This window comes from Gobius niger (genome assembly GCF_951799975.1).
Source record: "Gobius niger genome assembly, chromosome: 12".
Lineage (NCBI taxonomy): Eukaryota > Metazoa > Chordata > Actinopteri > Gobiiformes > Gobiidae > Gobius > Gobius niger.
Window position 1 is genome coordinate 19,004,136 of NC_136863.1, and position 21,520 is coordinate 19,025,655.

Genomic DNA, 21,520 nt, shown 5'->3' on the forward strand with positions numbered 1-21,520 from the left:
GGTCTGTATGAGGTCAGAGAGTGGGATTTGTAGCAGCGCACTGCCCCGTCAAAAGACACACAGAAGCTAAAATATTTTAAAATGTCAAGATGCTGTTCTCAGAACTACAACAATATTCAAGCCACTTATAGACTAACACATCTGCACTAAGCGCACTGTGTAATAACTAGTCAATTAAACCCATTCAACACAGTGAGGTCCAGACTTCTCTTTTCACATATCTTCTTATGGCAAGTCTATTCATGTGGACTTGCCACATGTCAAACAGCATCCTCCTGACCATGCTGAACTCTACTGTTAATCCCGGGCATCCATTAAACCTTGGGTCTCCCACATAGGTCTCCCACCGAAAATCTGTCCCGCGAGATGATTCAGTCTGCCCCTCACATTTGTCTCTTTCCCATTCCTGTGCAGAGTTATGAATTTTTAAAAATACCCAGAATGCTCACATCCAGCCTTGAGGGGGCAGCCTAAGTAAAGAAAAGAAATAATTCCACATGTCCAGCAGAGGGCAGTGACATAATAAGAGATCAGGATATAAATAACACATTATAATCACGTGGTAAATGAACAATCTGCTGAGTGAATGAATAATGACTACAGTTTAGCAGAGACTTGTGACACAGATCTGTTCAGTGCAAAACAAGCATAAGCCGAGGTGACAGTCCTGTCAGAGTCATTATTATTAATTTACTGAAAAAGGTTTCCTTAAAAATATATTCCCAATCAAAACATATTTTACTGGAGCTTTTGTTAACGGACCCCGGCAATACATTCCCAATATATTTTAGCCCCCGGCTTAATTTACTTGGAGACCCATGCTGTAAACAAAAGAAAAGTTCAGGGACTACCGGTACCAACAAAAAACAGTCTTCTCCCGTCGCCTCCCTCGGGAAGGGGTTCCAGGCATGTCCTATTGGGACGAGGCCTTGTGGAAGACCCAAGACACGCCTCCACCAGAACAGCTGGAGGAGGCGTGTGTGCGTCTGAGCATCTCTGCTGAGACTGTGAACTGGAACTGTAAATGATTTTGTGTTGATTAGGGGCAGACATTATAAGTTTTTACTTCTTTCTGCTCATTTTCATTCATGCTAAATGCTGTTGTTGCATTTTTAAATGAATGAAATGAATAAAAAAATGACAAATGAAATGACTGTTGCCTCCGCAACCCGGCCCCGGATAAAATGGAAGAAAATGGATGGATACATTTAAAACAACTGTTGTTGACCAACATAAACAATGCCCAATATACAGTACAAGCAGCACAGATCTTTCAAACATTATTGTTCTGTTTTCTGGCTGTAGACGAAATATTTTAGTATGGGTATCGGAAAAAGTATCGTCCAGGTATCGGTATCGAAAATCAAGCATCGTTAAAGTACTGGTATCGAAAAAAAATGTCAATTCTGTAGTTCTAATCATTAGAGCAACAAAAATGAATATATGTGTATAGCATGTCTATGTCTTGAACTTGTGACAGCTGGAAAATATCAGTATTTCAAACATTTTATCAAGGAAACAAGCGTTACTTTTTAACTGTTTTAAGTTGCATCATACTAAGAGTTTTGAGAGGTGGTCCATAATGACTTGATGTTTTTGAACATTGATAAAGACTGGTGCCCACAGTGTTGGAGTCTGACTCAGCACTGGGCTGTAATGATAGGGCCCCAGTGACGGTGCATTTACTGCCTGAGCTTTCTCAGATGACAGAGTGCTGTGCTGATTCCTCACTGTGGGGGGAATGAATGCTGATGACACGCAGCCTTTTGGAGGTGGTGGTTTGGTGCGTGTCCTCTGGGGGCTGACGGGGAGGCCTTAGCAAATGCACCTGAAAGCTCACATGACACAGCTCAATGGGCTGCCAATCACTTATAGCGTGTGTGGGGCAAAAGCACAAGAGCAGGGAGAGAGTCTAATCACGTGGTGCCTGATTTTGCGACGCTATTGTATCTCTGACTTGGCTTGAACTATTATCATTATCAACAATATCTGACTTAATCTTTACTGAAGTTGGGCGAGTTTTACCTTGAGCTCAAAATGAAAAAACGAAAGCAGAAGTAAAAGTGCCATTAGGGCTCATTGCTGCTGGAGGTTGAGTCATTAGGTCAGTTAGCGATGCCTGCTCGGTCAGCACTAGATTCACTTAGTGCTCACAGCCTCAGCTCTTTCTTGCTGAGCCGATGCGCATGGTTATGAAATGACATTAAAGGTTAGGCCCGAGGCAAAACTGGAGTTGTACGTCGCTCTGTGGAAGTCAAACAGGTGAGACGTAGTTACTTCATTTAGGAGTGAGCTGAAGTGAGTCACTCCTGAACGTTTTTTGTAGTCACGCTATGTCAGAAATAAACAAGAAAAAAATACTGTAAAACCTGTGTGCAGTCTAGCTTAGTATTTAAAAAGAAAAACAAATATAGGCCAAGGACAAATTGTGAAAGAAAAATGTATAATACATTTGTACATGTACTTGAAACAATGCAGGGATCTCAGCCACTAACATGTGGGTATTAAGTATAGGCAGGACTTTATGAGGAAGCACAGCTGTTTTAACAGGAGTCTGTTCAAAGCAGTCCTCACTCTGCCCACGTCCTTCCTCTCATACAGTGAGGTCACATAACACAAAAGGATAAGTTTGCCTTCCAACAGAAATATAGATAGCAGAGCACCCCTAACCCTTGCTGCAGAGATTAAATGTTTAAGAAAAACATGAGCAGTCGATAAAGAACAATGAAAAGTAAATTGTACAGAGGTTGTGATAAAGGGACAAGATGCTTTACAAAGGACTTGGTTTGGATACTTTAACTAAAGGCAAAGTGACAGTCTAATTCATTCTGCCTTTGCTGCAATAGGTTTCTTCACTTGAAGAACAAGTACAGACACTAATCAGAAAGATAGATGTGCCTCTAGTGCTTTGTACCCCTATATCACATGATACCATTGAGCAGAGCTGAAAAGCGACCACAGAGTGTACGGGGTTTTCCATTTGTTAGAAATAACCCACTACTATGATCTACTAAACACATTAAAATCACTATTAATCACAATGAAATATCCATTGTGCAAGGTGAAGGGTGAACGTGCGTTAACATCTTTGTTGACTTTGTCAACAAAGATCATAGTATTTTGATCTGTAAAAGAAAGCGTTGATTTTCCACTTAACAGTTGGGATTTTTTTACAACATCTCACAAATTCCTTAAAGATTAATTTGCAATCAACTTGAGGTCACAACACAAAGCTGCTCAGTCATCACAAGCTCTAGTTTATAAATACAGAAAGCTTGTATCCTTGTGGGCAGTCAGCCCACATTCATGATTTGTTATAGGTAAGCAGTTCGGATTTATGATCCCTGGAGCATGTAGACTGTCAGCTACTAACAACATCAGAAGCAGCTCTGAGTGACAGCAGAAAAAAAAGAGCCAAGAGAAATGTGTGATATAATGAAACTATGATGTAAAGAAACTTGTTAATGGAACAAAAACTCAACAGCCTGTTAGTGGCAGCTCTGAAACTGGCCACGTTGCCTTGGTCTCTGGATGCTGAGAAACACTAGAGGAAACTGTGGCCTCAAAACATAATTGAATAAACATGTCCACGACAAACTGACATGTCTCAAAGAACAATACAATTTAGTTTATTTAACTTCAATGACATAAGTCATCTCACTGCTCGCTTCAGATCCCCCCTCCTGACCCTCACTGGACCCTGTCATTCAGAGGCTACCCCAGAAGCCCCTTAAGCCTTACTCCAAGGTCTGAGTTCAGTCACAGAGGTCACAGGTCAAACCAAAAGCTGGGGCACCTACTGAAGCACTGGCACTGACCATTCACCTCTGAACAACACTTGGGCTCCAACAGTGGCACTGACGTATTAATCATTGACAAGCCAATAGAAACAGAAGGCAAAGGACGGCCTTTGAAAAGCAGAGGTTTTCCAAAATTCAAGCCACTAATTTACACTGCATCCACTTGATATTCAATAAAGGTTAGTTGAACTCACAACCGTTTCACAATTCAATATTTGCAACATTTCATTAAATAGCAAAAACAACAACAAAATGGTTCCTCTGTGTATGGAAAAAAATAAACTTCAGGGAGTAAACAGTCATCATTATATTGTATGATATGATATACTAACTTGAAAATTGAATATGTCATAATAATAATAAAAAACAACACCTCAAGTACGGAATTACAGAACAGGTTTTGCTATATTTGGTAGCTACTTAAGACCATCTTCTCATAATATATAGTCTTCTATATCTACCTTACTGAAAAGAAATGTCATCATTCATTTACATAAGGGGTTTGTCATGAATCGATTTTCTAAAATGAATACCAAGATTCAAAACCCATCATGTGGATTCTTCCTGCAACAACCACTCCATTATAGAGAATGACATGAATTTCAAATAAAAATCAGTGCACTCTCTTTAATGAGGAAATGCCCCAGATTGTAGAGCAAGTACACATAATTACAAAAACATATTAATTATTGAAATAACCACGCCTCTGTGAGGAAAAGGCTCCTCCCTTTCAAAAACAAAAGTATATTTTACACATGCACGAGCAGAAAAGCAGGTCACACACATTTCCTATTTCAGCCACATTCAGGAGGTGTGCAGATAAGAACAGCTGAGGAGAGGCCTGCAGGTTTCCCTCAAAGCATCAGCAGCAAGCCCAGTCTGTTGGTTTTTCTAGTGTTTTGCTTTAATTACACCCATCTTACCACCATGGCCTATAAGCTCCCTAACAAACATGTTTATTTGAAAATGATTTGACTCATAATTAAGTGGCATGCGCACACTGCTGCACCATATGCCTCGTCCTGGCTTAATGAGGGCAGATAGGGACATGCCAACCTTTCTTTTTACTTTGTGCTTCAGGATAAACTGACAAAACTTGTAATAAATTAAACATTGTAGTTTTTATCACTAATGAACTCCATATGCTGCTGCTTCTCAAACAAGTTTTGGGTTTCTTTTACTACATGGATTCACCGCAACTTCATCTTGTGTGAATTTTTTACAACACTAATATTGCTCTAACTCTATACATGGTCCAACATTATGCTTTAAGCTGTTGTAACTGCTTAGGACTTCAACACTTTTTTGTTGTTGTCTAACTTAAGGAGAAGAATATGTCAAACACAAACCTCCAAGTCAGTGTCATGCACTTGCATACAACTGGTGCTCAATGAAGAAAGAAACAGCACAAAAACAACCCAATGGTAGCTAGAGAGGTGATGTTGGCTGTGAAGAGAATATAAAAAACATTTTTCATTTTAGGTGAAATTAATATGTCACAGAGCAGCTATAGTGTGTTACTAAACTGTATGGAGCGGTGTTCTGCAACTCTTTATTGTCTAATGACAGTGTTATTAAGTGGTTCATTAAGTGGACTATGGAGGAAAACGTAGTGGACCTTTCAACACAGACCTTTGCCGTGGAGTTAAATGAGACAGCAAAGGTGAAGCTTAATGAGGGTTGGCCTGGGGCTGATTAGGCAGGTGGCATTCCACGTCAGGCACAAACAAATAACACACGAGGGGTAAGTGGGATTAGCACAAACTTCTACAAAGAGCAAAGCTTAGCAAAAGAGACTGCTACAGAGGTCACTGTTGGGCTAAGTGCCCTTGGCTAAGACATCTTAACCAGGTTAGAGAAAGGACATTCCCACCAAACTAACGAGCTGTAATGGCTTTACACCACTGGTTCATATATCATAATAATGGGATCATAAACATAAACATGAACACAGCAACCGTGCAACAACTGAAGGTCATCAACAATAATCTGCTTGTTCCTTACACAAAAATGTCCATATTTGACCTGCATTGGGCACATAATATCGGCATCAGGTCCATCACGAAAACAAAATCTGAAGTTCAATATACTGAGGCAGGAAAAGATAAATGATACTATTGAAGACATTCTAAGTTTTGTTCAAAAACCCACAATAAACATTAGATACAATAATTTTACCCAAAGTAAGGTACTGTATTAGAAAAATAGGGACAAAAATGCAAATAAATGTAAGGACAACAAATATTGATCCCAAAAATGTAGTGTTTATCGACAGCTATAGTCATGGCGACGGGTAACTGCATTTGTAGTTTCTGTGTTCCACATTTTTTACTGCATACTTTTGTACATCTTTGCTGTGTTTTTGTTGGGGACTGAACCTGGGACCTTCTAGCTGTAAGGCAAGCGCGGGAACCACTCAGCCACCGTGTCGAACCCACCGCCACCTGTGATGAACAGTCTTTCACTAGAAAATATGTAACATGTCATTACAATTACAATATATGAAACTGTAAACAGAGATCAGACTTGATGTTGATACAATTAAATGGCACAGTGCTGTATGTTTTAAGACTTAATAGCCGGGATCAGGATACTAAGGCTACGCTCTGGAAAAGGACCATAATACATTTAGCTTAGCAGATATGGAGTAGTTTCAACAACATAGTGGTGCACAACACAAGACTACACAGACACCGTCCTATTAGACACAGAGAACACAGCTCACCTCTGAAGGTCATCTCAGACGGCGACCCTCACAAACGGTGTTATCACTTCACCCTTTAATGTGTTTGTGTGGCACCATTGCTCCAAGCTAAACCAATTTATTTTGACCCAATGTTTAACTTTGACCTTGCTTTCCTTCAGACCGTCTTCACATCCTTTCTTGGTTTGGTTTCATGTACTAATATGGCACAATAAAACAGTTTTTCAGTTCAAGATGAATGCACAAAGCATACTTTTATCTATTGATGATCAGCAACAGCCAAGAAGGGCGGGCACGTCCCCAGCACATGCATTTGTAGCCCTGTCTTATAGTATAGTTATCACCTTTCCAAAGCACTGTGCATATCTTTTCATATGAATGCATCAGGCCTTTCTGCATCCTATAGTCATTCTGCAGTACTGGCTGGAGGTGATTCTTAGAGGACAAAAAATGCAAAGTAAATGCTGAGTCACTGCACTTAGCATGGACACGAAGCGAACAGGGAAACAGAGTGTTGTATCAAAGGAGCCTGCAGAGAACAGGGCTCCGGCATCTGCTACTTCAGCACTGGATACACAAAAAGGAGAGGGGGAATTAGAGCAGGAAATACTGGTGCAGGACAGAAGAGAGCTCCTGATTTAGCGATGCCTAAAGGACATGGAGGGTGTAACTCAGGAGGAAGTATAACGCAATTATCACAACACTTGCACAGGCGGCTGAAGAAGAAACAGTGACTAATATAATGCTTTGTGATGTCAAAAGGTCAAAATTCTGCTACTGCATTATGTGATTACAATGACACAGATGTTGTTTTTGACTATAAATTGTAAACATTGTGAAAGTATTACAAATTTTTAAATTTAGTCCCATTGTGGGTGAATAGAGTCTATACAACAATGAGCCTTACATGTGGTAAAACCTGGACAGTTGGTTTGTGGTTTAACAAAAAGGATAACTATTTCTTCCACCAATTTGTTGAACACAGAGCGATTAATATTAGCATTGTAATATAAATCTGGAATAGCAGCCGTTTAAATAGTTTGAGAAGACAAACTTTTAGCAGAGCATGCGCCTCGTTTTATACCAATCACGGCCAAGTCCCAAAACAACAAACAAAAGCAAAATGCATTCAATATTTATTTCTAACTATTATAGTCTATGTTTGTAAGAGTGCAGTAGCATAACTTGCAAACTAAAACAATATAAAAGGCAGGCTGGAGAAGGTCACTGATGGCAGCAGAAACAGTATGTGTTGGAGAGGGAGGTCCGGAGAAAAACGTAGACCACAGTCTGACTCAGCATAACATGAGTAACTTACTACGTCCTTTTATGGACTTTTACTGAGTCAGCCAGTTTCTGGACACTCCCCAGAGGCCGACAAATCTCATCAATACCCTTCACGTATTCTCACTCTAGACCATTATAAAACATGACAGGCAGGTCTGAGGGCAGCACATCCATACTATATACTGTACTACAAGTTGCACGTCATTGGCCATCTTCAGAAACAATACATTACACACATACGTGACATTGTACCATCAGACATTAACAGCCTTAACACATCTCAAGCCACAATACATAGAATGTTTGATATCACAAAATCATAATTCTTCTTCATCCAGAAGAATATTGAAATGCATGATGATTGTAAAATAATAAGTTTTACTGTGTAGAGTTTATGATAAGGGCAATCCAAAAAATCTAAACATCACAAGCATACAGACTTGATGGCAGAAGATGCAAACTGGACAACATCAATCTGTTGTTATGCAAGTATTTATACAGTATTTATCTTCTGTATTCAGAATTACTCCAACAACCTTCCAGACTCCATTACACAGTCTGAAAATGTTAAGTAAAAGCAAAACACAGAGGTGTAGCAGCAGCAGTGAGTGAATCAGCGCGCCCCTCTTGTGCCTGAGGCTGGAGCGACTTCAGATGACTCACTGTGACTCGCACACACACACCCAGGTGGGGAACATACACAACAAGACTGATGGATGAGCCTTGTCCCAAAATATGCTTTGTAGCTTCCAAGTGACCCCAAAAGCTCACCGTTGTCTACAACTGGTGTGCTCTTTTTATAGTCTCTCCAAAACCAGGTTTTTGCAGACCACTCTCACAGTCTATTCACTTACAACTGACTTTGCTTCACTTCAGATCAACTACACGTATATTTGGCAGGGAGATACGGCAAAACATAAAAAAATCTAAACTAAACGCTAGAACAACTTTACTTTAAATCCTTCAGGAGATATATATTTCAAAATGAACTTAAACTTAAAGCAGGACTAAGTAACTCGTGCCGCTAGAGGCCATAAGCGCCACTGCAGGTGTCGTAGCATGTTGTGTTTTTTTTCTTACTCATTACTTGTCCGTGAGAGTAAATACTACACTGACAGAAAAGACAAAGGGAGGGGGCTATTGTACATCCAATTACACAATGGAAATATTTATTTTTCACTCAAACCTGGCTGTAAATACTGTTTAAGTGGCGCTAGCCCGCGGTTAGCTTTGCCCGTAAGCCTGTTAGCTCTTCTTCGTGATTCCATTTGTGTTTATTTGTGACTCCTATCCGGAGGCAGGAAAGTTGCAATAGTGGTTTTCTGGCCAGAGCCACCAGGGGGAGATGAAAGACCCCCCAGTCATCTCATAAACACTTGTATTACCCCAAAAGGGACTACGAAATGGATTTTTAAGATAAACAAGTTACTTAGTACTGCTTTAAGTAACACATTAATGATTTCCTCTACATTTAACATTCTACTCCAAACAATTGCTAGAATCTGTCAATGAAAAAGCTGATTGCCTGGTTTATCTGTGCTCAGTCTTATGTCCATCACTTTTTTGTGGATGTGCTTGTGTGATATGTCTCAGTGGGGAGGTGAATGGAGTGAGTATATATGTGACAAGGCGTTTGTTTATGTGGGAGGAGGAGGGTGTGGGTGGTTGGAGGGGGATGTTTTTAAATCTGCTGAAAAGCGCTTTATAAATAAAGATTGATTGAATGATTAAACCACAGACAGATTTAATCACGACTATGTGCACAGCTCTAATGGTAACAGCAGTCATAGCCTCTACAAACCTTATTTTACAGACTACACTCTCTCTCTGCCCCCTTTTTTCTTTCCAGAAAGCCAGCATGTGACTCATATCCAGACCAGAGCCTATCCCAGCACACATCTACTCACACACACACACACACACACACGCACACAAACACACAGAACTCTGCATAGAGGCACACAGGGGCAGCATTCCAACCTGTCTGCGTTAGGTGAAGTTGAGACTGCAGCCACGGCATTACAGATCGTGCTGGAGTGATACTTGAACAGCCTTCAAAAAGCTTACTGCTGCTTTGATCCTTGGAGCTGTGAGGTCTCACTCACACAAGCGTAGAAACACAACTCTCCTCATCAACACAAGATAACTTTTTTTTTTTTCCTTCGAATTACACAGGCAAACGTTTTGAGGTAACTAAAAACAAGAAGGCTGATTTCTTTTTTGCCTCAAAGTATGGCTGACTGTGGGGGGAAAAACTATTAGCTTGTTACCACAGAAACAATTGTGACTTTTCTAACCAGTTTTGCAATTGTGATTAAAAAACTATACTTATACCAGAATCCCATACATTTCTGAACATGTATTGGTCTAAAACTACTAGCAAGCCCTATATAAGGTCAGATGGAGACAGGATTTTATGGTGGATGAAAGAGCAGTAAAATATAATGTTGGTATGCAGGCATTACCTCCCTTCCCTAGAAAGTCTTGCAAAACTCCCAGTAGTGGACTCGATAAGATAAAAAGTGCACAATAAAAGGCGGCATGCAATGAGAAAAGGTTACATGTGTGCTACTTAAGGTTAAGTGGTCTAGGCCTAAAGACAGAACAGAACCCGAGCCACTAAATGCTCCCCATGGACTCTGACATCTTACAAAGAGGCTGTTGACGCAGTGTGTGTGTGTGTGTGTGTGTGTGTGTTGGTTAACTTACCAGGTGTGGGTTCACTGAGGGTCTCGTCCAGTACAAGGTTGTTCATGCATTTGAGCTCCCAGTCCTGCACCTCCATGTTCCACAGGGCAGAGATCAATACAGTGTACTGGGCTCTGGAAATAGGAAAGTTAAAATTGTAACTGGCTGTTCTAGGACTTCCTCAATGTTTGTTTATGCATTGGTCTTTAATGTGTGTGTGTGTGTTTTTTTTTTAACATTCTTTAATGTATGTTTGAATGTAGTTTGGCAATGCACATTTATCTTCAAGAACTTTTTCTGTTTATATACAAAGTTTGGTTTGTACAGCACAGAACAAATACAGTAAAGTTAATCTAAAGGAATTGGGGCAGAAAAAAACGTCTTGAACAAGAGGCGAAACATCTTTAATTCTTAGCATCCCAGCCCTAGTGTCTACATTTTTGAAAACTTTTGCTACTGGATAACTCAAGTACAATCAAGAGATTTCAGGTAGCCAACAAGTTTGGGAACGGTACCCTAAAACTCATAAGGCAACTAGAGAAGACAGAAGAAAAAAGACTTACATTCTAAACCACACACACTCCTGAACAACTTTAGGAAAACATTTTGCTTAATAATTAGTGATTTCAAACACTAAGAACAAGACAATAACACAACAAGAATCCCATTGCAACTTCCTCTAATTTCCAGGCACTGAGCAGGTTTACTACGGATTTCATTTCCAGAAATCAGACTTGGCAATAAAGGCCTGCCGGTTGGTGGTCTAAATGGATAAAGGCTCGACTTTGCTGAAGCCAGTAGTGTCAGAGTGAAGTGAACAAATAACGTGCCAACCCCTTCAGCAGAACGAGTGTCAATGTGTCAATGAAGAAGAATGAATGAATGAGGGGGCGCAGAGAGAGAGAGAGAGAGGGAGAGGGAGAAAGCAGGGGGAGGATGGACGGCCCGGGGAGATTTATGGGAACTGAGGACTGTGAAAAAGGGGTGAACAAAAGAGAGTGACGTCCAAAGACCCAAGTGGTAGTACTGCGTGGAACAGGAGTAACTCCAGGAAAACACTGTAGGTTGTGTGTGTGAATAACTTAATAAATAAATAAAACAAAAACAAAAATGAATAATCAAAGTCAACCACCAATAACAGGCAAACAATCGACGCCTGGTCCCATTTGGAAAGTAAACCCTCTACTTGCCAGACTTTTAGACATATTTTGCACCTTTCATCACTAAACCACAGAATAGTGTGTTTTGTTTGCTCTTTTTTTGGGGTTTCCCTTTTGTCAATCTGTCATTCTGTCTTGTACCTTTCTTTCTTTAAAGCTATCTTCCCAGAGTAAGAAGATCCTGCCACAAGAGACAAACCAACCACTTAGTGCGGACTTCCAATCGAGCAAGAAACAAGGCCCTCTAAATGTGACACTATGGCAGGCTGCCCACTGGACACCAGAGCTGCAGCCGCACTGCCCTTGTGTCTCCATGATACTTCTGTTTCAATCCATGGCATTGACTATTTAAATGTAGCCTTTTACACGTGCATGTCATGGAAGGAAACATTAGAAGTACAACAGGTAAACATTACTAGGAATGAAGTACAGATTCACATGAAGATGAAAATGTATGTGTGACGTCGGTGTTGCATTGACACACATAAGAAAGGATCGATTTACTCCAGTTTGAATTTCTACACTTGACTTATAATATGAAAAGCATTTGATCAATTAATAACAATTTTACCAACCACACATAAAATAAATGACCCACTGAGTTGCCATAACAACTATCCAAAGTCAGCAAAACATTCAATGATTATGCTCATGAAGTAAGGCGAGACTTCAAGAGAGCCATTGAAGAAGCTCATTTGCATAAAGGGCATTCTATTCAAACATGCATCAAAACAAGTGAAGCAACAATCTCACTTTATTTATAGAGATGTCAAAGCATGCCCACCTCTCATTGACAAATTCATATTCATGAGCTTCCGGGTGGCACTTGGGAAGTATGCTCGGAAAAAGAAGAAAAATCAGTATATGATTTTAGGAAAACTTTGATTTGATAGGAGGGTTGGCCCCATGTTGTCATTTCCCTTGCATGAATGTTGGTGATCTTATATTGCTAGCTAGACAGCACTCACACATCCACAGGGACTCGGAGCAGCAATGGTAATATGGCCCCTTCATCATTTAGCTCCATCAGCCGAGGCTCCAGCAGGTCAATGATGGTCAGCGCCGTTCGGAAAACAGCTGACAGGCCTGGGTTAATACAAGCAGGGCACCCACCAATCAAGCGACAAACGATTCAAGAGCATTGAAGTGGAGTGTGTGTGTGTATGTGTGCGCACATACCATGCAATATAATAAGATCCCAGACAGCTAGCACGGAGTCCCAGCAGGGTAGGGAAGTGAAGAGAGTGAGAAACCAGCGCATCACAAAGTCAACTGTCAAAACTCCAACTGACTCCTGAAAAGACAGCGCACATACAGAAGGGAGGTTCATACTACAAAAATATTATTTAGAAATTAGTATCAACTAATATCTTCAGTGAAGCACATACCAGGGAAATGTAATGAGAGAATTATTAGAAATCCCTACAACAATGTTACAATGTTTAGAACCAATAGCTCAAGCATGTCAGGAGAAATGATATTGAACAAGCATGTGAGAGTTAGCCCAGGGAAAGTCCCTGAAGCCATTTCAGCAGGTTAAACAATTGCTACTTTAAGTGAAGAAAAGAAATCCAGCAGCTTGGTCAACTTTGTGAATTAATAAAATGTGGATAATAAAACAACATCATACAATATACCTTTTAAATCTGTTTAAAAGGTACCTGTTACATGTTGTTGTGGTGAATTTAATTATAGTGTATTATAGTATTATAGTGTATTGTTTGTGCTGCTTTCAGCAACAAAGAAGTAGAGTCAAAGAATATACAGTATTATCACAAATAAAACTAAAGTAATACAAACCAGGTGTTGAGCGAGTATAGGTTTTCTGTGTTTCAGAAGCTGGTCAAAAACCTTGACCTGGTGCTGGATTCTGAAGAGACACAAAGACACAATTGATTCATCTTGAGAAAAAATAAATAAAAAATCCCAGACTGATTATTTCAAATAAAATAAAATTGTAAACTATTTAGTTTTGTTCGACCTCAGATCCTCTGATGGCACAATGTAGGGTCTTACTTTGACAGGTTCATGTCATAAAGGTCAGCAACATATTGCGGTTGATCCAATAGAGTCGTAAGAGCCCAAAATGCTTCCTCCTCTGCCAGCTGCATCAGCAGCACTGCTGCGATGTAGGACATCCCTGTTCACATATGAGACATGGAGCATTGCTATGATCCAAAACACAACATTGTTTATATCTTTCATGATCAGTTTATAAAATACTTACATAGTGCTGACTTACACACAGCAAAGTAGAACCACATACTGTTTGCATTATCTGCCTCCTGCTACCATCAAGTGGCCAGTGTAGGTATTGCAGTAATGTCTGTTCTATAAAGCAGTGTTTTTCAACCTTTTTTGAGCCAAGGCACATATTTTTCATTGAAAAAATCCCGAGGCACACCACCAGCAGAAAAAAAAAAAAAAAGTAACTCTGTAGCCTATATTCAGTAGGAACACCATATAGTCTCGCTAGACACAATGCCATTGATCATCACAAATGAGCTACCTGCGGCCACTTACTGATATGGAAGAGTATTACATGGTTACTCTGCCGAAACACTAGAGGGCACAGACATTTGAAAACTGTACATTATTTGCGGATAATAATGAATTTATTACAACAACAAAAAACTAGGTGAAATTGCATAATTTCCCAAGGCACACCAGACAATATCTCACGGCACACTAGTGTGCCACGGCACAGTGGTTGAAAAACACATCTATAAAGATCAGCTTACCTTGACAGTATCCGACCTCAGGGTTGTATCTGGCATAGGCAATGAGGACTCGGAAGAGTTTAGCCTGGCCCTCGATGGCTTCTGGACTGTTCCCCAACAGAGAGCGGTGTGTGGGGAAGGAGCGCTCTGTAAAATGTTTGTACTTTTACTGCCCTCTAGCTTTGGTTTTAAAGGTTCATGCAACAAATTAAATTTAGTTTGACTAATCTACACACGCAAGAGACAGACTTACGCAAGTCCAGAGCTATTTGTCTGAAGAGAGTGATGTCGTCCACAGCGAAGCGCATTTCTAAGCTGGTGGACTGCTGCTGGTTTGCCTCCAAATCATTCTGTGTCTCACTTAATGTGGCAATGGCTGACAAAATGCCATACTCACTGACGCCCAGGTCTACAAGAGGTCCTCGTACTTCTGCAAGACAGGCCTTTTGGACATGAAATTCAAAAACAGAAAAATAAATTACAACGTGTCATTAAATTTATGTGCAATGGAAGTGAATTAATTCTTAAAAAGGTGTTGATGGGACTTTACCTCATAGTTAAAATGGCTTGTTTGTCTCATATTATCAACGGAGAGAAGGCACCTCCACACACGACCTCGCAGACTTGAAGGAATTCCCATCCGGATGAATCTTTCAATCTTAAAACAAACAATTGCTACAATATAACAGTTATTCCCAAGAAGCCTTGATTATTTTACTAGTTGGACTTGTAACGTAGCTTTGCTGTAATACCATTGTTGGTGGTTTCTTAATATTGAAGTGAGAACATTACCTGGTTCTTACAGAGGAAGCTGGCTCCATTCCAGTAGCTGAGCAGTTCACACAGCTCTTTCACCCTCACAGAACTCAGCTGGGGGTACCTAACAAAGACAATACAGTAAAACCATTACTATTGGGAATCTGTGGCATTGTTATCCGTAATTCCAGAAATCCAGAGAAGAGTCCTACCTCTTGAAGTTACCACTATGGATAGAACACAACTAATAGGCTACTATAATTAACACAGATTAAATATATATATATATATATATATATATATATATATATATATATATATATATATAGAGTAAGCTTAATACTGTTCTAACAAGGGCCGGTGACGACTAAGACTTCAAAGTGACATCACCTTGACTGTGCATTTCATTGGATAGGAATACCTCAAAGGCAATCTGAAAAAGTTCCAAGTACTCTCTGCTCGGTTTTCGAGTCCCTGGTAGGGACTCGATACGATACCGATACTTTTGGGGTCTTTTTTGTCGATACCGATACTGATACTGGTCATTTCATATGGGTGAATGTATATCAATCAATATACATTTCTAAAACTGGTTGTTTTATATAATTAATTGGTCAATTAAAATTATATTACTTTAACTGGTTAATTAAACAATGTTAATGTGAAATTAAATACATAAACAACATTTGAAAGGAATACTTGACAAACAGAACCTAAACCAGAATGATAGGACTGGCTCAGTTCAATCCTTTGCTGTTGTGAACTGTTTTGGCTCAGAACAAAGAAATAAATCATCCTTTTGTGTTGATAATTGCTGCCCCGCCTTCCTTTTACATATGCAAATTAGTAGCGATACTTTTTGCCCAATATCGATACTTTAAAAGTAGCCGTTTGGTATCGATATATCGATACTTTGGTATCGATCCGCCCATCCCTAGTCCCTGGGGCTGGTTCCGAAACGGGCAGATTGCTAAGAGCTCTTACGCCAAACCGGATGTGCGTCAGCGTCCGCCATGGCAAGTTGCCTCCGAATTGGTAAGTCAGTTAGGAAGTAGTTAGGAAAAGGAGCCTTGATGCTAACTATCATGGCCACTTTAGCATAGGGACCTCTGATGCTAACTAACCAGTGATTAGGAGCTATGTGCCATCCCACAAGCCACTGCGCCAAATCCCCCCACCCCCCTCGCCCCCACCCTCGAGTGATTCATGCGCAACCACTGTTGATTGACAGGACCACATTTAATAATAAAAATAATAATAATTAAAAATTAAGATTCTGCACAAGCCAAACTTTATAAAGTGATAAATCCATGTTGTCGTCTCCACAGCTCAGTCACATGTCAGTGTTAAAGAGTAAACTCAGGAAACAGATTAAATGCTTTTGTTTTCATTTAGTAGAAACTTAAGCCACATGGATCATTTGCATAATGTAGTTTTATGAAACAGCTGTTGAAATAAAATAACACTAAAGGGAAATGTTTGGATCATTTGGATTTATTTTTTTCCTTAAATGTCTTTGTTTGGACACTATGTTGTTGTTGGACACTGTACACTAGGGGGCGACATGCACTTTTGTTTGGCTTGCACTCCACCAATAACTTTAAAGAAGAAGAAAAGCAGCTGTTGGTGATGTCACTTCCCCTTCCCCTGTTTAAGGACGGACGGATTGTTCAAATGCTGCTGAAGGTCTAGTTCCCTAACTGCATAGAGGTCTAACAGTTGACCCCATGAAAGGTTAAGGAGTTAGTTGCTAGTGTTAGTGCTTAGAGGCTACAATTTGATGGTTTCGGATTGAGCCCTAGTCTGTACCCCGGTTGGTTGGGAAACGGTCAATGTCACGTGAAAATGATCAAAGTTTTTGGGAAATATTTAGCAATATATTGTATACATTTCATGATATAAAACCATGAGAACCAGATAGACCCTTTAGCCTTCAGTAGCCTATGACAGCCCCCCGCTAATATCACCCTGTTGCCAAATAGTTATCAGTTGTGTATCTCGCACCTGTAATCGTGACATCTATGGAGAAGTTTTTGCCCCTTCTTTTTAGTGATAGCGAAGCCGAATTCATCAAATCGCACGTTCTCGCTGCGCCTTCTGAGAGTCCAGCTTCTCCTCCTGCTGCCTGCGCTGCTACTTCTTCTCTCCATGTTGACCACGGCCCATCACAGATCTGTTTTAGTTGTATCGGTGTGACTCAAAGCCGCAGAGAATGGTCAGGGTTTGAAACAAGCGGCTGTCAAATCAGCTGTGAACAAAGTCCAGTTAGTCCCGCCTCCTCTGACGGCACAGGCCAACCGAAAATGGGCGGGACGGGGTGAGATCACAGGCAAACAAAGGCGTCCCAGATGGTCCCAGCGTTTCCATGTGGGCAGGCCGAGGCTGTCATTTAATGGCCAAGAAACTCAAGGGCAGAGGCAAGAAAGTAGCCTTTCAAGAAAGCTGACTTATGTTCTACTTTATAAGGACGTTTTTCTGTAGTTTTTATTAACATCAAGCAATTTCATATTCTGGCCATTACACAGGCTATTTAATCTTTAAAGGGACTATACGGAGTTTAAGCATGTTAAAACTAAGTATTTTCATCCCCCTACATGTTCCAGCCATGTGGTAATGTGAAGAATGAGCTCAGACCTGTTCACTATCTGCCTCTAAAATCCTGCACTGTCACTCAAAAGTTGTTACTTTGGTCGAAGTGCCTTGCATCTAGTCCCTTTAAGGTTACTTTAGAGATGTAAAATGTGTTGAACCCACAATCTTGTCCTTTGGTCATGACACAGATCTCATGACCAAAGCAGGTGGCAGTAGGAATGTAGATCGACCGGTGAATTGAGTGCTTTGCCCCCGACTCAACTCCCTCTTCCTCACAGTGGCGCTACAGCGACCACATCACAGTCTGATGATCTCACGCTCCATCCGTCCCTGACTCTGGAGCCCGAGGTACATCACAAAATCGAGACACCATAACTGCAGTTTGCAGAAACATCTTTTGTTTCACAAGATGGAAAAAATGTTGTTGTCTGATATCATTTATTCTGTTGGCATACATTTTATATTGGTCAGTTATGTACTAATTTACTAAATAATTACGCAATTCCCATCCAGTGGCAGCGAGAATGACCATGTCACCATTAAAAATAGGCTATCAATCTTCTTTTGCAAATTATTGTCGGTCTTATGTCCTTGCAAAACTACGAATCCTTATCCTTTTGTCATAATCATTGAACAGTAACATCCTCATTTTGTTGTATCTCCACTTTGTAAATAGTCTGGTAGCCGTCATCCCAGGCATACAGCTGTTTGTCTTTGGGGTTGTAGTGAATGCTGCTGTGGCTTGTGTATCGCTTTGGGAAGAAAATCACCGGGCTCTCGTTGCTGTAAAAATAAAGGTAAATAGTCCATTATCAACAGTGTAATTCACAAACAACTGTCAGTCTGTGCGGAACTGACCTGTGAATGGTATCGTGAATATCAAAGAGACATTGCACAGTGGAGCGTCCTCCGTAGCGAGTATTATAGACCACATACAGAGTTCCACAAATGAAGAAGGCTCCCTCTGCATCACGGCTTTTACACTGAGTATCCCAGGCATAGTCTACTGCCAAACTGACTGAAGATAAATAAAATAAAATAGTAAAAAAATGAACAGAAGGGAAAAGGTTGGAAACAACTATATAACAACACTTCATAAAAGTGATTTTTGTGATAGCAGCATAAATGACCATGTTACCTTCATCCAGTTTAGTAATGACAAGGTTTCCTTCGTATTCTGAGTCAGTGTGGATGACCCACAGGCCCAGCTCATCAACAGCGAAATCCATGTATGTGTTTGGGTTCAGACTGTAGACTGGAATATGGCCTGCACCAGGAAGCAATGTGCTGTCCACCACTGTACCATTCAGCAAGTCAAGCTACATGTAAGCAAACACACAGGCTTTCACAACCAACGCAGGTCTTAAATTCTCAAAATATACTCCCAATGTCATGGTTAACATTTTTTATCCCAAGCTAGATTATTATAATAGTGCAAGCTGAAAAATAAAATATACTATTTTGCGTCCATGTTGCACCGGATTTAATATTTGAAATGATGTGTATTGAGGGCCACAAATCTGATATGTAAATGACAGAATGCTACAGGAGTAAATATTGCACAAATGACGGTGCTGTTAATCCACTTTTGCATGTGCTATTCAGCAAATCTAGAATTACACTGCTTGTCTTTTTCATTGTTTGCTAGCAGTCTAATTGCAATATTCCTATTGTAATATCCTCCAAGACAAATTGAATTAAAAAAAAAAAAGTGTTACCTTCAGAATCTGATTGGGCGTGTCTGCTTTGTGTAGGTAGAGGAACCCGTTGTACACCACCTGCCCTGTGCCTTGCCAATCGACGGACAACTGCAGCTCTCTGGCTGCTGGAGTGACCGCCTTCTCTGTGAAGCTCTTCAGAGAAACATACTCCAGCAGAGTGTTGTTACGGATTCCACTCATCAGGTACACCTGCAACTCATCACACACTGCACCCTTACTGGCCCATTCGTCGACCCAATAAAATGGAAAGCTCCACATACTAAAGGTTTGAGCTGACCTTGTTTGACCCCTCTGAAGGGTCTTCAAACCAGGATCCTGAAGTGTCTCCAGTTTTCTTCACAATCTTCAGAGACTTGATTTGGGTTAGCACAGTGCTACAGTCTATTTGAAACATCCGTTACTGTATTTATTATGTTTTGTTCCTGTATAAGATTTAATTTAGATATTAACCATTCTCGACTTTCATCTTGGCCTTCTGCTTCAGCTCACGCTCGATGTCTTTGATTTGCTGCTCGAGCAGGGCCTCCTCCATCTCGATGTCTGACTGCGTGGGGAACTTGTTCTCTAGATACTCCAGCTCTCTCTCCACTCGCTCCACCCGAGTGGAGACACTGTCCACATGAGTCTTCACGTCAGACCTGTAGATAAGGGGGCTCAGTGACTTGGATAAACTGTAACTGATTAATAAGCACTTCATACATTTCTCCAGCCTACCGTAAAACGCCCAGAGTGGACATGTGGCCTCTGAGATCTGAGGAGAGCTCGTAGATTTTCTGTGTGGCGCTGATGCTGTTTTGCTCACATTGGCTCAGGCGCTCCTGTAATTAGAAAATCCCTTCGTTATAGCAACAAGGAGGTGGTGTGAAGAGGTATCCGTGGTGGTAAGTTTAATTCAGGGTATGCTAGTGGTACGATAAAAACAAACTGCTGGCCAAATGGCACTCAGGAGCAGAAGCTTGCTTTGACATCCCCTGATAATGCTGATATGTATGACTTTTTGTGGCAAGCTAAAGAATCCCTTATGAGGATGCAGACACTTGGCACAAAGGGATTGGGATCAATGTTTTCTGCAGTAACTGTTGCTTACATTGTTTATTCTAACAAGAGACCGCACAGATACGTGACACTGCTTTAATTCCACAATGTATCAAATCCTGCTTTATCCAGGGAAGCTGCATGGACATCATTACTTCACTTTTTAAACAAGGAGATCTTTTGTACCACAAACCCTGACAGAAGTTGGAAACAAGAAATATTGTCTCCAGATGTTATCATCACGCAAACCCCTTTGTTATAGTTTACAGCAGAGTTTACTTGAGCTTGATCAATACCCCAAACTAACAAACCCCCAAACTTTTCTAGCCAAACTAACACTGCTTTACATTATTTACCATTTCTCACATGATAAAATAGGGCAGACAACAGATTTGTATGTATTCTATTTGTGCAAGCCCAACTTTACAGTACTTTACTTGAGTTGTCTGCTTAACGAGAAGCCAAACTGAACTGCGCACACTTACTTCTATCTGAGACAGCCTGCGCTCCAGATACTGTATAATGAAATTGTCATGTTGAGATCCCTGGCTTTGAACTGGGACCAGATCCACGCACAGGTGTAGAGCCACGAGAAGAAACAGGCTGCGCAACATCTTTATGTGGATGATGTCCTTGCCAGGCAGTCGTATTTGCAATTATTTACGGATTTCCTTGACAGCGTTCTGCAGCTTTAAGTGTCTTCCTGCTCACTCCGAAAAGTCGTGGGCAGGTTCTGATCCAGGACCTCACCCTCAGTCCCACATCTGAGAATCTGTATTTTTTTTCCTATTTTCCTTTGCTCCCACCCTTCCACCCTTCCTCCCTCCCACCTCCATATCCTGGATCTGGTTCCTAAAAAGTATGAGAGAGAAAAGTGGTAGTTGTAGGAACAAGACTCAGTTAGTCAGAGCAGTTTTTTGATGATGGTTGTTTTGTTACGGCGCAGAGGATCAGAACAACCACTGTTTACAAATCTCAAACCCAAGATTCCCATAGTTATAGAGAGGCATTGTTCTTTATGTTTCCCTTCGCCCAGACTGCGTCAACACATCACCAC

At 40.6% G+C, this 21,520-nt stretch overlaps 2 protein-coding genes across 2 annotated transcripts; both read right to left on the reverse strand.

Moving 5' to 3' along the window:
• Positions 1 to 2,210: 2,210 nt before the first annotated feature.
• LOC306972034 (growth hormone-regulated TBC protein 1) lies at positions 2,211 to 17,312 on the reverse strand (the record flags this gene model as incomplete). The annotated part of the gene is made up of 11 exons (XM_079568477.1): positions 17,120 to 17,312; positions 15,152 to 15,239; positions 14,910 to 15,017; positions 14,613 to 14,802; positions 14,381 to 14,506; positions 13,656 to 13,779; positions 13,440 to 13,509; positions 12,819 to 12,933; positions 12,608 to 12,725; positions 10,501 to 10,613; positions 2,211 to 2,245 (listed from the first exon to the last, which is right to left on the reverse strand). Exons 1-11 carry the CDS (start codon positions 17,263 to 17,265, stop codon positions 2,211 to 2,213), a joined length of 1,233 nt encoding a protein of 410 aa, XP_079424603.1. The 5' UTR covers positions 17,266 to 17,312.
• Positions 17,313 to 18,179: 867 nt separating this feature from the next.
• Positions 18,180 to 21,182, reverse strand: olfml1 (olfactomedin-like 1). Its single transcript, XM_079567725.1, has 8 exons — positions 20,949 to 21,182; positions 20,143 to 20,246; positions 19,879 to 20,066; positions 19,706 to 19,809; positions 19,426 to 19,617; positions 18,846 to 19,026; positions 18,566 to 18,725; positions 18,180 to 18,490 (listed from the first exon to the last, which is right to left on the reverse strand). The coding sequence occupies exons 1-8, from the start codon at positions 21,075 to 21,077 to the stop codon at positions 18,334 to 18,336; spliced, it is 1,215 nt and encodes a 404-aa protein (XP_079423851.1). The 5' UTR covers positions 21,078 to 21,182; the 3' UTR covers positions 18,180 to 18,333.
• Positions 21,183 to 21,520: the final 338 nt, after the last annotated feature.

Bases quoted from the DNA above. Each gene is read 5' to 3' on its own strand.
- olfml1 (XM_079567725.1), bottom strand. From the start codon at position 21,077: ATGTTGCGCAGCCTGTTTCTTCTCGTGGCTCTACACCTGTGCGTGGAT. The intron at 19,027-19,425 runs GTAACACTTTTT...GCTTACATGTAG, and splicing joins CGCCCAATCAGATTCTGAAG to CTTGACTTGCTGAATGGTAC. The intron at 18,726-18,845 runs GTAACATGGTCA...ATTTATCTTCAG, and splicing joins CATTACTAAACTGGATGAAG to TCAGTTTGGCAGTAGACTAT.